The following is a 12797-nucleotide window of genomic DNA, read 5'->3' on the forward strand; positions in this document are numbered from 1 at the left end:
GTTTACACCTATCAAAATTTCTAGCCACTGGGGGACGAAAGGCAGGCTAGGTAAACTCATTAATGTTAACCTCCTAAAGTGACATCATCATGTCATGGGACTTTTTAATATAAATGTGTATAAGATGTTGAACAAAAACAATTTCAATTGATTCTTAAAATACAAATATACTGGAATACATGAAACAGTTAAGGAGTACATTTATAATACCAAATAATTCCTACATGGTGTTGAAAGACCTACTTAAAGGTTTGCATCTCCAGAAGGACCACAAGACAAATGTGCAAGTCAGCTTTGCAGCTAGATTTTATTAACAAAAAAAAATAGAAAATTTAAAAAAAGTTTCCATAGGAAAGCAATACAAATGTGCAGTCCCATCTCATCCATTTAAATATCCAGATGTATTGTTTTAGTTGTTACTCAATATTAATCTAAATAGTTACTAATTGACTTGCTAAAATCAAACTAAAACAGAAAATACATATAAAAAGGAGAAGAGGGAACAGTTTGCTTGTTGGGTCCCTGTATTTAAAAGGGGTTCTGTAAGAAAGTGGAGACCAGAGGAAATTTATCTTAGCAGCCATTCCCTGAAGAAAACCATCCCTCTAACAGCCTCTAAGAGTCATGGGTAGTAGCATTAGTAAAAAAGAAAGTGAAATCAACTGAAAGGAAGGCATTCAGGGAGTTGTAGATTACTATTGTAGCAATTTTGCATTGCAATGAAAATAGTTTTGAAACATTGGTGCGGTACTTGAATAAACCATAAATATCTCTGGAGAACATACCCATAGTGACTTTCAGAGTGATATTCAGCCTCACTTCAGAACTAGATCTCCATCTTTCATACAGAATAAAAGAATTGTGCGCCTACATGCCCCTCTCGTTCTCCTGTCAAGTAATTGGCCCTTAAAAAAATGGTCAAATGAAAATACAAAATAATAGAAAAAAAAAAAAAAAACACATTGACGGACACAGGATTCAGAGGCCCGGAGAGCGGCAGTGTGCCTGTTAGATAACATGGGTGGTACAGGGCTTCGCTGGGAGCTCTATGCCACTCTCACGGCCACAACCGGATGGCACCTCACCGGGACACGCCTCCTCCGTGGAAAAAATCATACCATGGGCACGGATCTGCTGCACATATTTCCTGCACAGAACAAGAGAAACAGAAGAATTTAGAAGATTCCAAATGGAAATTGCAGCTATCATTATTATTATTATTTCATAAAGAATATTTACCAAGAGGCCCGGGACATGATGTTGTATATGTCAGGCTTCTGGAATCCGTTGAAGGTGGAGGAGGCGGCTACAGTATAGGCCCCCATGTTCTCAAACAGCATCCAGTCTCCCAGCTGCATGTCTGGCAGGTAGCACTGCTCCACGATGCGGTCCAGCCCATCGCAGGTCGGCCCCCAAATGCTGCAGGGAAACATGCGCTCCTCTGGCTTCGGCTTCTGCAGGAGGGGGATTCAGAAGGCGTTAACATCATGGACAGCAACTTGGTCATGAGTAGCAATAATCATTTTTGGGGCGCGATTTCACTTAAATGCAAAGCACAAAGATTACACAAAGTAAGGTGGCTAAAAATCTACCTTTTTTTCCTCCAGGTTTTTATAAAAAAACATGCATTTAAAAATCAATAATAATTGATCAAAAAATGAACCATTTTATCCTGATGCATTGCAGTAGTCATCGGCCAGCCCTACTAGAAATGACAGGCAGTCGTTTGCTTGACCGTACCCTGTGCAGCGTTGGCAGGCAGTGAGCGTGGTCGTACAGGATGCAGTTGAAGGATCCGTAGACACCATCGTTAACGTAGTACATCAGAGTCCGGTCGTTGGTCCCCTCGTCTTCCTCTGAAACAGAAACCAGGTGACATGGATGTTTAATCATCAGGAGAATTATTGATAAAAAAGGCATTTATGAGACATACGAGTTTGTGAATCATAGCAGTTTGTTAAACATCAGTATGTAAACAGAGAACAGGTGTGTAAGAGTTTTGCCCTTTCTCTGTGCATACCATCAGAGGCTGACTGCTCGTTCATGATGACCTTCTTGGCGATGATGTTAACAGCCAGTGTGTAGGCAGAAGCCACATAGTAGCGGCCTGGCTCAGCAATGATTCTGACCCCGGAATCAACAGGGAAATACTTGTCCAGTGCCGGATTAATGACATTGGTGATCTAAGAAGCAAATAATTCAAAATTGAGCAAGTATTTTAATGGGCATGTTCTGCAGCCCTCACTGTACAAGTCCCACTATCTGAAACTAAGTGAATAAAAAACATACATCCTCAAACTTCAGTTTGACGTCCTCAGACCCAGGGAATCCACCCCCAATGTCCAGCAGGTGCATGTTGTAGCCCAGCTCAGCCTGAAGACAAGATGCAAAAGTTAACCTTTGACCAATCTGGGCTTGTTGCATGCCAACAACTGTTACACAGTTAATATACAAGTCCATATGCATGGAGAACTTAACTCTACACTAAAGTGTGATGTAATCATCTACTACATTTTACATTCAATTCATTTAGCAGACAAACAAATACACATACATATAGTGCATACAGAAAGAACATTAGAAAAATCAAGGATCAGAAGTGCATAGTTTTACTAGTATTTCTAGATACTTATATTGCAAGATGACCAGGAAAATTAGAAGACTCACCGCCATGTCGAATACGCAACGTGCGTCTGATATGGCCTGTGTGTAGGTGTCTGGATCAGTACACCCGCTGCCCACGTGGAAACTGACTCCGATCACGTCCAGGCCCAGCTCTTGAGCTCGTTCCAGCAGGCCTCGAGAAGCCTTCAGGGTGGCCCCAAACTTGACGCTCAGACGGCACACAGCCTTGGAGTCGTCTGTGGCAATGCGCAGCACTAGTCTGAGGGGGGGGGGGGGGGGGGGGGGGGGGGGGGGTCAGGGCAGAGGGTCAGGGCAGATGGTGGTGGGTAGATATTGGTAACTCATGCATTTTAGGACAAAGGTAGCAGAGGGAGGTGTTCGCTTACTTGGCATTTTCATGGCACCTCGCCACTTTCATGAGCTCCACCTCGCTGTCAAAGGTCATCATTTGCACACCATGTGCTGATGCGTACTTGATTTGGGACACCTGTTTGCATGGATTTGCATAGATGATCCTGCTTGGGTCCACACCAATGGACTGGACGAGGTGAATTTCAGTCTGTGGAGTAGAACAAACAAATCTAGGATTATGGTGTTTAGACTGGTGAATTTCCTGGTCTTTTTACATCGAATGTATTGGGCCTAGCACCTTGTTCAGCCTTTTGTAAGATAGTATTTTTTTTAACAAATATATAGCACAAATGTACAATGGCCCACACAGACAATGATTCAAAATGTTCAGACGTCAGGGCCCATGATGATGTCTAACGTTTACACACCTTACTAGCGCAGTCAAAACCAGCGCCCAAAGATGCCAGTGTCATAACAACAGCCCGACTGTCGTTGCACTTCACAGCATAGAAGGGCATGACCCGAGGCAGTGCCCGTGCCCAGCGCAGATGCTTCTTCAACACATCGCCCAGGTCGCACACGTAGAACGCATCTTTATCATCCTGATTTGGGGGAAAGAAGGGCGGGTTAGTCCACAGAAAAATATGGAACAACAAATGCACTGCATTCATAGAGTCTACAAGTCCCAAGGCCAATTTCTCCCCAAGTATTTACAGGCCAGTCTATGTATGTCTGCACCTGGGGGGGGGCTAATTATGGTGCCAGTTTAAATTAAGTAAATGGTCTGTTAATCCTTAAGGTTGTCATTTTGGAAAACATGCTAGTAATCTCTGACATGTCAGTTCATATGCTGACTCTCCTAAATAGAACATTTGAGAAGCATGAAAGGCGCCTCACCGAATTAGATGACTCGTTGAGTTTCTGCTCAACAATGTCGCGGGCGCAGAATCCCTCCTCTAGGAACGTGAAGTCAAAATCAGCAGGAGTGAAAGTGTTCATGGTCGCACAGTAACTTTTGTGGTCACAAAAAGAAACTGGGGGGAGAAAGGGGAAGATAAATGTTTTAGTAATACTTTGTGCTAATTTCAGTTGGCCTTTTAGCCTTACTAACATAACCTTGAAAAGCTTGTTAGTTTTATGAAGCCAATTGAAATGTGGCAACAGTGACTTACATGCTACTGTAAATGTGTATAGGCTACTGTAATAGTATGAGAGCTAGCAAATGCTTAAACATTTAGTATCTGGCAGGTTACAATGGACACTTACTTTGAAACAAACGGATGGAATTTGGCAAACCCTTAATCAGGTGCAAAGCAGCCAAGGCGGTTCTCCAGTGAAGTTGAAACCTTTCAGATAAGACTCGAGGCCGGGGCCTGCAGAGTAGCCAGTGTGTGCTTTCCTAAAGCAATTTGTCTGTAAAACAAAGACAAGATTTCATAAAGTAGACATAAATCCAAGGCTGTAGGTCCAAGGCATTCTTTATAGTATGTACTTTGTGGCAGTGTCCTGAGGTCTTGAAATTACACTTCAGATCTGTAAGACTAAATAAAGTGTGCGAGGCAATCTGGGCGTTTCCGTGTGTGAGCAATTATGGGTTAACTTTATCTAGGAGTGTTCTTCCCACCCCATGACGACTTCATGAATTACATTATTCAGTCTACAAATGGATCACATGGCGGACAAGTAATTACTCGTAGCCTTAAACGACCCATCTATTCCAACCTTACGACGGACTACCATGCAGTAATATAGTCACATTTTAATTCACTTCGGCCCATTTATTATAATTGCCGTTTAAAGCAGAACTTTACCTAACATGGATTATAATGTCGATAAGCATTGACCAATTAAGTTTAAGGAATGAATAAGAACAATAATGATCCGTAAATGTCCTTTACCAGATTTAACTGGCAGAATATTAGTTGGCAATCACTATTGAAATAGACGACCTAGCTATAATATTTTATTTCATTAATAACAAATCACATGAAACTGATTTAGAGTAGCCGGTGTTGTGTAAGCATGAGTCATAAATAAAGGTAGAAAAAAAAACTTTTATAAGATCGAGAAACCTTGCCCAACACAAGGGAGGCCACCTCGACAGTACCGGTAAAGCCGGAAATTACGGAAGGGCGCGATTTCAAGTGCCCATGATGGGAAGTGGAAAGAAAGAGTCAACCAACGTTCTGACGTAGCCAAATTCGGTCCTTAAAATAAAAACGGTATGAGCTTTCCTACAAAGCAGCCCGTCATGTCAAATTACCAGGACACGTATGCTGTTCTTTTACTAATATTACGGACAGTTCTTTTTTCTAGTAGCGTTACTCTAAACCTTTCTCATTGCCGTCTTTGCCTCTACTCTCGTGCCTTCCAACCCCACCGTCTTATGATCTGTAGCAAGATGAGCTAGGTGTGATGACTAGGTTATCTAATATTATGGGTATGACCAAACATTTATTCATAGTCAAACAAATCATTAAACCGTAGTAAAAGTTCATCCTAAGGTATTGTTGGTACATATGGAGGCTTAAGTCGTAAGTGGCGTCCAGCTAATTCGAACCGGAACACGAGTATGAAACTAGACGAGCAACGTGGGCATTCATTGTGAAGGGTGAATTGGCTGTTGAGTCTGACTGCTCCCACACTAGATACACAAACTAGAAAGCGGAAATGAAAATGTAGATTAAACATTGAGAAGGCTTACCTTAAAAAGCATTTACAAAGAGTTTGTCCATTAGATCAGGATCCTTGGATTAAAACAGTTCGATTCCACAGCAGCCCGTACCGTCTCCGTTTTTCTTGTCTCAAACTGAAGTGAAAACCGGCTTTGGACAGCGAGAGTTTTTATAGTGATGACGTTTCCAGGGCAACGTACCAGCTGAAACCGGCCTTTAGTCTACGTATGAACCGGTTTAGTCTTGTCTTTGGAACCATGTGCTCCTCTGGGGAAAGAAAATGTGAAGACTATTGAGATAGCTAGACAGGAACATGCAAATTCCTCTTTAATGATAAGGTATAGAAAACGCTGTTATTATGTGACGCTGCAACATGAATTGGAACTGAAAGTGGCCTACTTTTGTGCTTTCTTTACACACTTATCAACCTCAATATAAAGTGTAATTAACATGGATCTGCTTATTTATACAGTAGTCTACTGTGCTAAAGTCTAAAGGCACACATTTAAAGACACACATTTAAAAAGTAAAGCAAAAATGCTTTAACAAATAATGAAATGAAAAGACTAAACAAAAATGTTCTCAACATTATACTTTTATACTGCGGTACAAACACAAAAGACAAAAAATATATAAGACAATATTCATGTAAACAATCTTGGGTGCCTAAGACTCTTGCTGTATGTTTTCACAATTCCAAGACACACAAATCCAAGAGTGACAGTTTTTCATAAAGGTGTAAAAATAATTTGGTTCTCTTTTCTTCAAGTCCTAACTAAAGCACATTGATATGTACAATCAAACACACTTTCTCACTTATGAGAGTAGAACTTGCAACCATATAGGCCAATGGAAGAAATTATCACCAAATTACACTTAAATTCAAAGAACTTCCATATGTAGTGACTGACACAAACACCTGTGTCACTGATGAAGATGAACAACTCTGGAGTCTTGTTTGTGGTTCACATGTCAGTGTCATCTGAATTGTGATTAGTATAGATTATACATTGAATTTAATCGAATAAATCTAAATGCAAAAATCTGCCCCCTGGAAAGAGTGTACAATTCAAACACAATTCCATTCATTGATTTAGAACACATTGCACAATTGTGAACTGACCCCTGTAGACAGAGATTGTGATTTGGAGTACCATGCCCTAGTTTGTGAGCGTCAGCTCTCTGTAAGTGACAGCAGGTCCATACTGAAAAGGGCAGCAATGACAGCAGGAGTTAAGCTGCTCAGACTTGGTAAACCATACCAGGCTAACCCCCTCTTATTTCTGTCCATGCAAGACAGAGATTTAGAGCAGTATGTGATGGGCCAGGCAATGGATGTGTTTGAGATCACCCTTATTGCAAAAGAATGACGTAAATCCAATGTTAATTATTCACTAGGTAGCCTTACAGTATGTGCTAAAATCCTGTTTTGGAGTTTTTTAGATTTTCTAGGGCCTTAATATAATTGTTGCTTGTTTTATTGGTAAGAAAAACATAGTGATGTGTTTTGTCACACTTAACATTGTTTCCCCTCGACTATATTACAACCAAGATTAGGTTGAAGAGACCCAGACTTTGGTTTGCTGTCACTGATCAAAATCACAGTCACGCAAATTGTGGACATTGACCCAACACTACCTTTCGCCTGTAATGTCAGTAAGTAAGTACATTTTATTTTTAATACCATTATTTCAGAGTGATAAAACCTTGATTTACAGTACTATAGCCTGCCAGACCACATAATTTCCCAAGCTTGAAGCATTTCTATGTCACATCTACTTATCATCATCTATATTCACACATTTCCACACTTCCTTTTTTATGAGGAAAAACGAATGAATGCACTGCTGACCTGATTTGTTAGGAGCAACAAAGTAGCAAGTCTGTAGCAGCTTTCTACCTGAGGTGTATCAACCTAGACAACCAGATTAAAACCTGCATCTGACATCTATTTTAGTGTTGTTGTTGTTGCACCATCCAGACCTACATCCTGTTATAAAGGGAAAAGAGGGAGGACGAGCATGAAGGGGTTAATGGATGTCTTATAAAGAAATGAACCATCTTGGGAACTTCCTATCTGTTCTAGCAGTACACATCAGGCAGGACACTGATACAATTTTTACTTTAACATAAATGATGTGTAAGAAGTGTAGAGAATGTAATACTCCGGTCCATGTTTTTTCAATGTTAAGTTCAGGATAAATTGGGGTTATGACATTATCTGGGGTCTTAAGTAATAACCAGATAGGGGACACAATCAAGCAGGCTTCTCCTTTTTTAACACCCAGTTTCCATAAAAGTATTTGCTGTCAGGATAGAGGATGAAGTAATTTCCCTATATCTCCATCCAGAACCACAGTGGTTTTCAAAGTAGTCACATCAAGTAAAGAGCAGGATGAGGTTAAAATGCCTGACTGGAGGGCAAACCAGATGACACAGTCTGCTATGCCCCTCCCTCCCCCGACGCTTGGCAGACTACTGTCTTACTACCACTCCCATCTGGGTTCATCTCATTCTTGCAAGAGCCTGCTCCAAGTTCCATGTGGCAGGAGATCTGTGCTCCAGTGGCTGATTCATTAACCAAACATTTATCTACTGTTGAAAAAGACAAGGTCACAGGATACATGCCTAGCAGTCATGGTGACCTTGGGTTAGGACGAAGGAATGCCACCCTCTTCTGCCTCACACTCTTTCTTTCTCTGTTTCTCTTTCCGTCTCTCTCTCTCTCTTGTCCCTATCATTCCCGCTCCAGCGTGTATAGAGTCTCTGTTATCGTTTGTATGGACCATGGTGGCCTGACCCCATATTGTAAAGCCTGGACAAGGTGATGATTGTTAGTGGCTGCCCACAATACACAGCTGTGTGTGTGTGTGTGTGTGTTTGTGTGTGTGTGTGTGTGAGAGAGAGAGAGAGTGGGTGGGTGACTGTGTAAAACTAGTTCTGAACCCTTGATAAACTTGTCAGCTGTTGTTCCATACACCATGTGCCACCATTAAAGCCTGTAATAGTCTGCTTCTCCAAAATACATATAAATACAATTCAACCACTGATGCCCGTAGATGTTTCTAAAGACATGATAAAAGCAAGGCCACATAAGCCTACACACACATTTGACTGTAAAAGAGGAAAAAGGATTTTATGAAGCAGTTGCTTGGGCCAACAGTTTACCACAGTTTCCAGTCCAATCACTTAAACTTATTTGTATGAAACGTGTACTTCCGCTGAACAAGAGAACTGAAGATGACATGGGAATGAGACAGGATTTCCTAAAACCACAATACCTCTGACTGTCGCCAGGTCAAGGACATATTTAATCTTCGGAGGTAGATTTTTGTCATCACAGGGTCCACACTGAGCCCTGTTGCTTGAGTGAGCTCTGGTCGATAACCAGTAAAAACCCTAATGAACTTAAGAGCTCTGATCCTTACTATATTGACGTCACAGAAGACGGACAAGCAGCTGGAGGGGTTAGAAGACCTCCCTGTTAAACGATCTACCAGCACCATTTTGATATGATGTGGAAAAAATGGGGAAGATGAAGCTCAGAGGAAGCTTCACATTTTATGTTGTCTCCCTCCCTTTCTCTCCTTCACCCCCCCCCCCCCCCCCCCCCCCCCCACACACACACACACACACGTGAATGCACACAGACATACCCACACATGCTCAGGAGAGGAAGCTTGTGGTTTTGCTGTAGGCTGTTTCCAAAGCTCTGTTTTTATATCTTCTTTTCTGGATTTAATCACAATCCTACCCAAAATGGAAACTCTTCACCACAGCACTATTCCACTGCTCCCGATTGTGATAGCATACTGTATGCAACCTGAGCAGGGTCATTGTGTGTGTGCTGACACTAAACACGCCATGGCTATTCCCTTCATTGGGCATAAATCACTACCTTTTCTGTGAAAGGGGAGTAGCCCACTTTCAAACTTGAATCCCATGTGTCTGTAATTTACTGTTGAGGGTTCTTTTTTATTTAGCTAGGTACTGTCAATCACCCAATAAGGAATCCTGAATTTAACTACGCCTTCTTGACCTCATGCTTCTCAGAACTGCAAAGTTTTTCATACATTTCGTTTTTAGCAGGAAGAAAACAGGCATGCAGTTTATTTGCAAGCAATTTACACAGGAATGAAGATTCAAACAAGGGTTACATCTGATCCAGGATTAACTGCACCTGCTGAAGAGGGTTTGTCTCTGGAAAGAGAATATATACTGTATTGGTATATTGATGGTGGCCTGAATGAATGAGAAATGAACAAAACCAACACACACAGCTTCGGTCAACAAAATATGAACAATCTGACAGCTGTGGCCAATTCTATCTCAACATGAGAGGCTTTCCTAGATTGGGAGTCTTTTTTATAGAATACACAAGGCCCTGGCTCAGGACTGAAGCTTGTCCAAACTTGCTGACACATAATTTCTCCCCTGTGTCTGGGCTCTGCCTGGACTTTCAACGCTGAGTTGGCTTAGCAGTGAGAAAAGACAGACTACAATTTTAAATGGGGAGGGGATGTATTTTATGACTTAACACAATATTAAGTGCATTGGGGTGAAGCTGTCTGGATTCTCAGCCGACTGAGGCCGAGTTAGAGACGGAGACATCCAGGCGTCGATGAAGTCGTTTTCTCCGTTCACATGCCATGTGGGTAAATTCAGGGAAAATGTCCCTCCTCAGCACATTACTGCACTCCATCCAACCTTCTGAAGGAGGAGGAGCGGCGAACAGAGAGATGCGTCAGAGATTAACATGAAAGGGAAACATTGCTAAAGAAAGAATTGCAAAAAAAAATGTATACCCCCAAAACGATTCCATGTCAAGTACAGATTACATGTGAAATATCTCAAATTCTGAAGCACGGATTAGGCTACTAAATTACTGTGTCAAAGCTTGTTGTAAGTCAATATCAGAGACACATTATCTTTATATCCTATAACACTAAATCACTTTTTATGCTTATGTAATAGGTTGCAGACAGTCCTCGAACCCCCTGAGTAGCCTGTCAGAGCAACTCTAGATTCAATTAAATGGTGGAGTGATTAAAATGAAAGGGCAGCCTTTTGGCAACATAACACTGTTATCCGTTTCTAAGAAATAACCTATATACCCCTTGTCCCTCCCTTCATCGTCCCACACTTTCGGGCCAGGTCCAACCCAGTCCCGCGTCAGAGGGCAGGCACTGACGTGTGCGTGGTCCTTTCTCAGGACGGCCTATTCAACCACAAAGCGATGGGGATTACTCTGTTAAAGCAGACCCACCTTCTTTTGTCTAGCCAACTCTGTGATCCATTACTGCTGGATTATGTCTGTGAATCCTGAACCAGCATACTTCTGCCTCTTCCAAAAAAATGCCCATTTTGGCTCCTGGAGTTTAGTATGGCAAAGCTAGAAATGAATAGTCTGGCTCAAATACAAATACTTTTTAACTTTGATGGTGGTTAAAATATTATTTTATGACAAAATAATCAAATTTGAGCTGACCAGTTATGTTTTCATGACAATCCTGATTGCAACAAGGTTAGTTAAAAACATAAATAATACTTCAGATACTATTGAGTTGATGTACAGTAGGGGCAAATCTAGGTTCCCACTTTTGGGGGGGCTGAGCCCCTAGATAAAACCTATAATTTTCCCTGTGACCCAGCAAAACTAGGGGAGTCTGGAGGCATGTTCCCCCAGAAGACATTTTTGAAAATATCCTTTTAAATAGTGTCCTCTAGTGGGTTTTTGGCCCCCAGCCAAAATAGGGCTAGATACGCCCATGATGTCCAGATAATACCATTTACTCAAGACACCAAATGTAATGTCCAGATGGATTTCTGAACACGTTTTTGGCTTGCTATTTTACATTTTATTCATTTAGCAGACACTTATACCCCCCCCCCCCCAAATGATTTGGTAACTTAACACCTATTTTTATAGTGCAGGAAGTGGCACATTGTGGTGACCTACTTCCTGTGACCCAAATCTGGAGTCATCATGGTGATGCAGTTTGAATATAAAGGAAACACAGCCTTTTCAGAAAGTCAAGGGATACAAAATAAAAAGTTCACATATTTACTAATTTAGTCTACTATGCAGCCAGATAGAAAGACAATACAAACCCACAAAGTAACCAGAATATATATATATATATTCCCCCAAGTTCACTCAATGACATTGGACTTGGGGAGTTTCTTACATCCTTGAGTAGACTGAGGGACAGTCTGCACTTTTTAGTACAAAGGACTGGGGCCACTCTGTCAAACAAAGAGATGGACATAATATATTGTTCAAATTCAAATCATGGTGTTTACAATAGTTCAACTTCAAGAATGTTATTCATTTTCATTTGAGGTAGCACAAACACAGGGTATGTGAATTGAATCTTACATTTTGGGCTATTTAAAACAAAGACCGTTTTATTCAATGCATTGGTAGGTACATTGGACAGAAAGCTCTTCAACGCCCGACGAGTAATGTGGTGCTCACCTACTGAACAGAACAAAGTGGGGGTTATGCAAGTGAAGCAGTTGCTAATGCTTCATGGGGCCACAGGCAAAGCATGTATGTTTGGTGAGGGGGTTGGGGGGTGAAGTAGTCCAGTTTCTATTTGAAGTTGGAAAAGGGAGCGATACCCAGCCATGTGTGAATCGGGGGAAGGGAGGACACAGAGGTACTGTAGAGGGATAACTTTCTTTACCTCTACTTTTTTTTCTGATTACATGAGTAACTCGAGAAGCAGGAAATGTTATGTCACACTATTAAGGATGGACCTTTTGTAACACCCTGTGTAGTCCTTGGATTTGTCAGTTGAGAGGCATTAAGTACAGCCCATTGTAAAACCAGCAAGAACATGTTCTTTGTGAGCAATTCACAGTCCCTTCCCATCGTCTTATTAAAAAGGCACGATAATTCCACCCAGAGCAATGTGCTGAGCAAAAGGACTTGAATGATTATAGTTTTTTGTCAGTCTTCCGGTATGTTTTATGTCTCTGATTTAGATATTATTGCTAAATTGACATATTATTGCTGCACCATGCCTTTTAGCTGAGATGTTACTCTGTACGGTGCCTGGTAGCTGAGATGTGGTTACTTTGTAAATACAGACCGTACCTTGACCCGACAACCGAAATATTGTTAGAACTATGCTATTCTGA

General features: G+C 41.4%; 1 protein-coding gene across 1 annotated transcript; it reads right to left on the bottom strand.

Annotated features, from left to right (window-relative positions):
- Positions 1-282: 282 nt before the first annotated feature.
- odc1 (ornithine decarboxylase 1) lies at positions 283-5809 on the bottom strand. Its single transcript, XM_047017809.1, has 11 exons — positions 5681-5809; positions 4243-4389; positions 3874-4010; positions 3405-3578; positions 3012-3184; positions 2668-2884; positions 2290-2373; positions 2021-2183; positions 1741-1856; positions 1240-1454; positions 283-1147 (listed from the first exon to the last, which is right to left on the bottom strand). Exons 3-11 carry the CDS (start codon positions 3973-3975, stop codon positions 1009-1011), a joined length of 1383 nt encoding a protein of 460 aa, XP_046873765.1. The 5' UTR covers positions 3976-4010; positions 4243-4389; positions 5681-5809; the 3' UTR covers positions 283-1008.
- Between the last annotated feature and the right edge of the window lie 6988 nt (positions 5810-12797).

The sequence above is a fragment of the Hypomesus transpacificus genome, chromosome 3 (genome assembly GCF_021917145.1).
Source record: "Hypomesus transpacificus isolate Combined female chromosome 3, fHypTra1, whole genome shotgun sequence".
In the NCBI taxonomy this organism is placed as follows: Eukaryota; Metazoa; Chordata; class Actinopteri; order Osmeriformes; family Osmeridae; genus Hypomesus; species Hypomesus transpacificus.

Bases quoted from the DNA above. Each gene is read 5' to 3' on its own strand.
- odc1 (XM_047017809.1), bottom strand. From the start codon at position 3,975: ATGAACACTTTCACTCCTGCTGATTTTGACTTCACGTTCCTAGAGGAG. The intron at 3,579-3,873 runs GTGAGGCGCCTT...CCCCCAAATCAG, and splicing joins TCAACGAGTCATCTAATTCG to GATGATAAAGATGCGTTCTA. The intron at 2,885-3,011 runs GTAAGCGAACAC...CCCCCCCCTCAG, and splicing joins AGGTGCCATGAAAATGCCAA to ACTAGTGCTGCGCATTGCCA.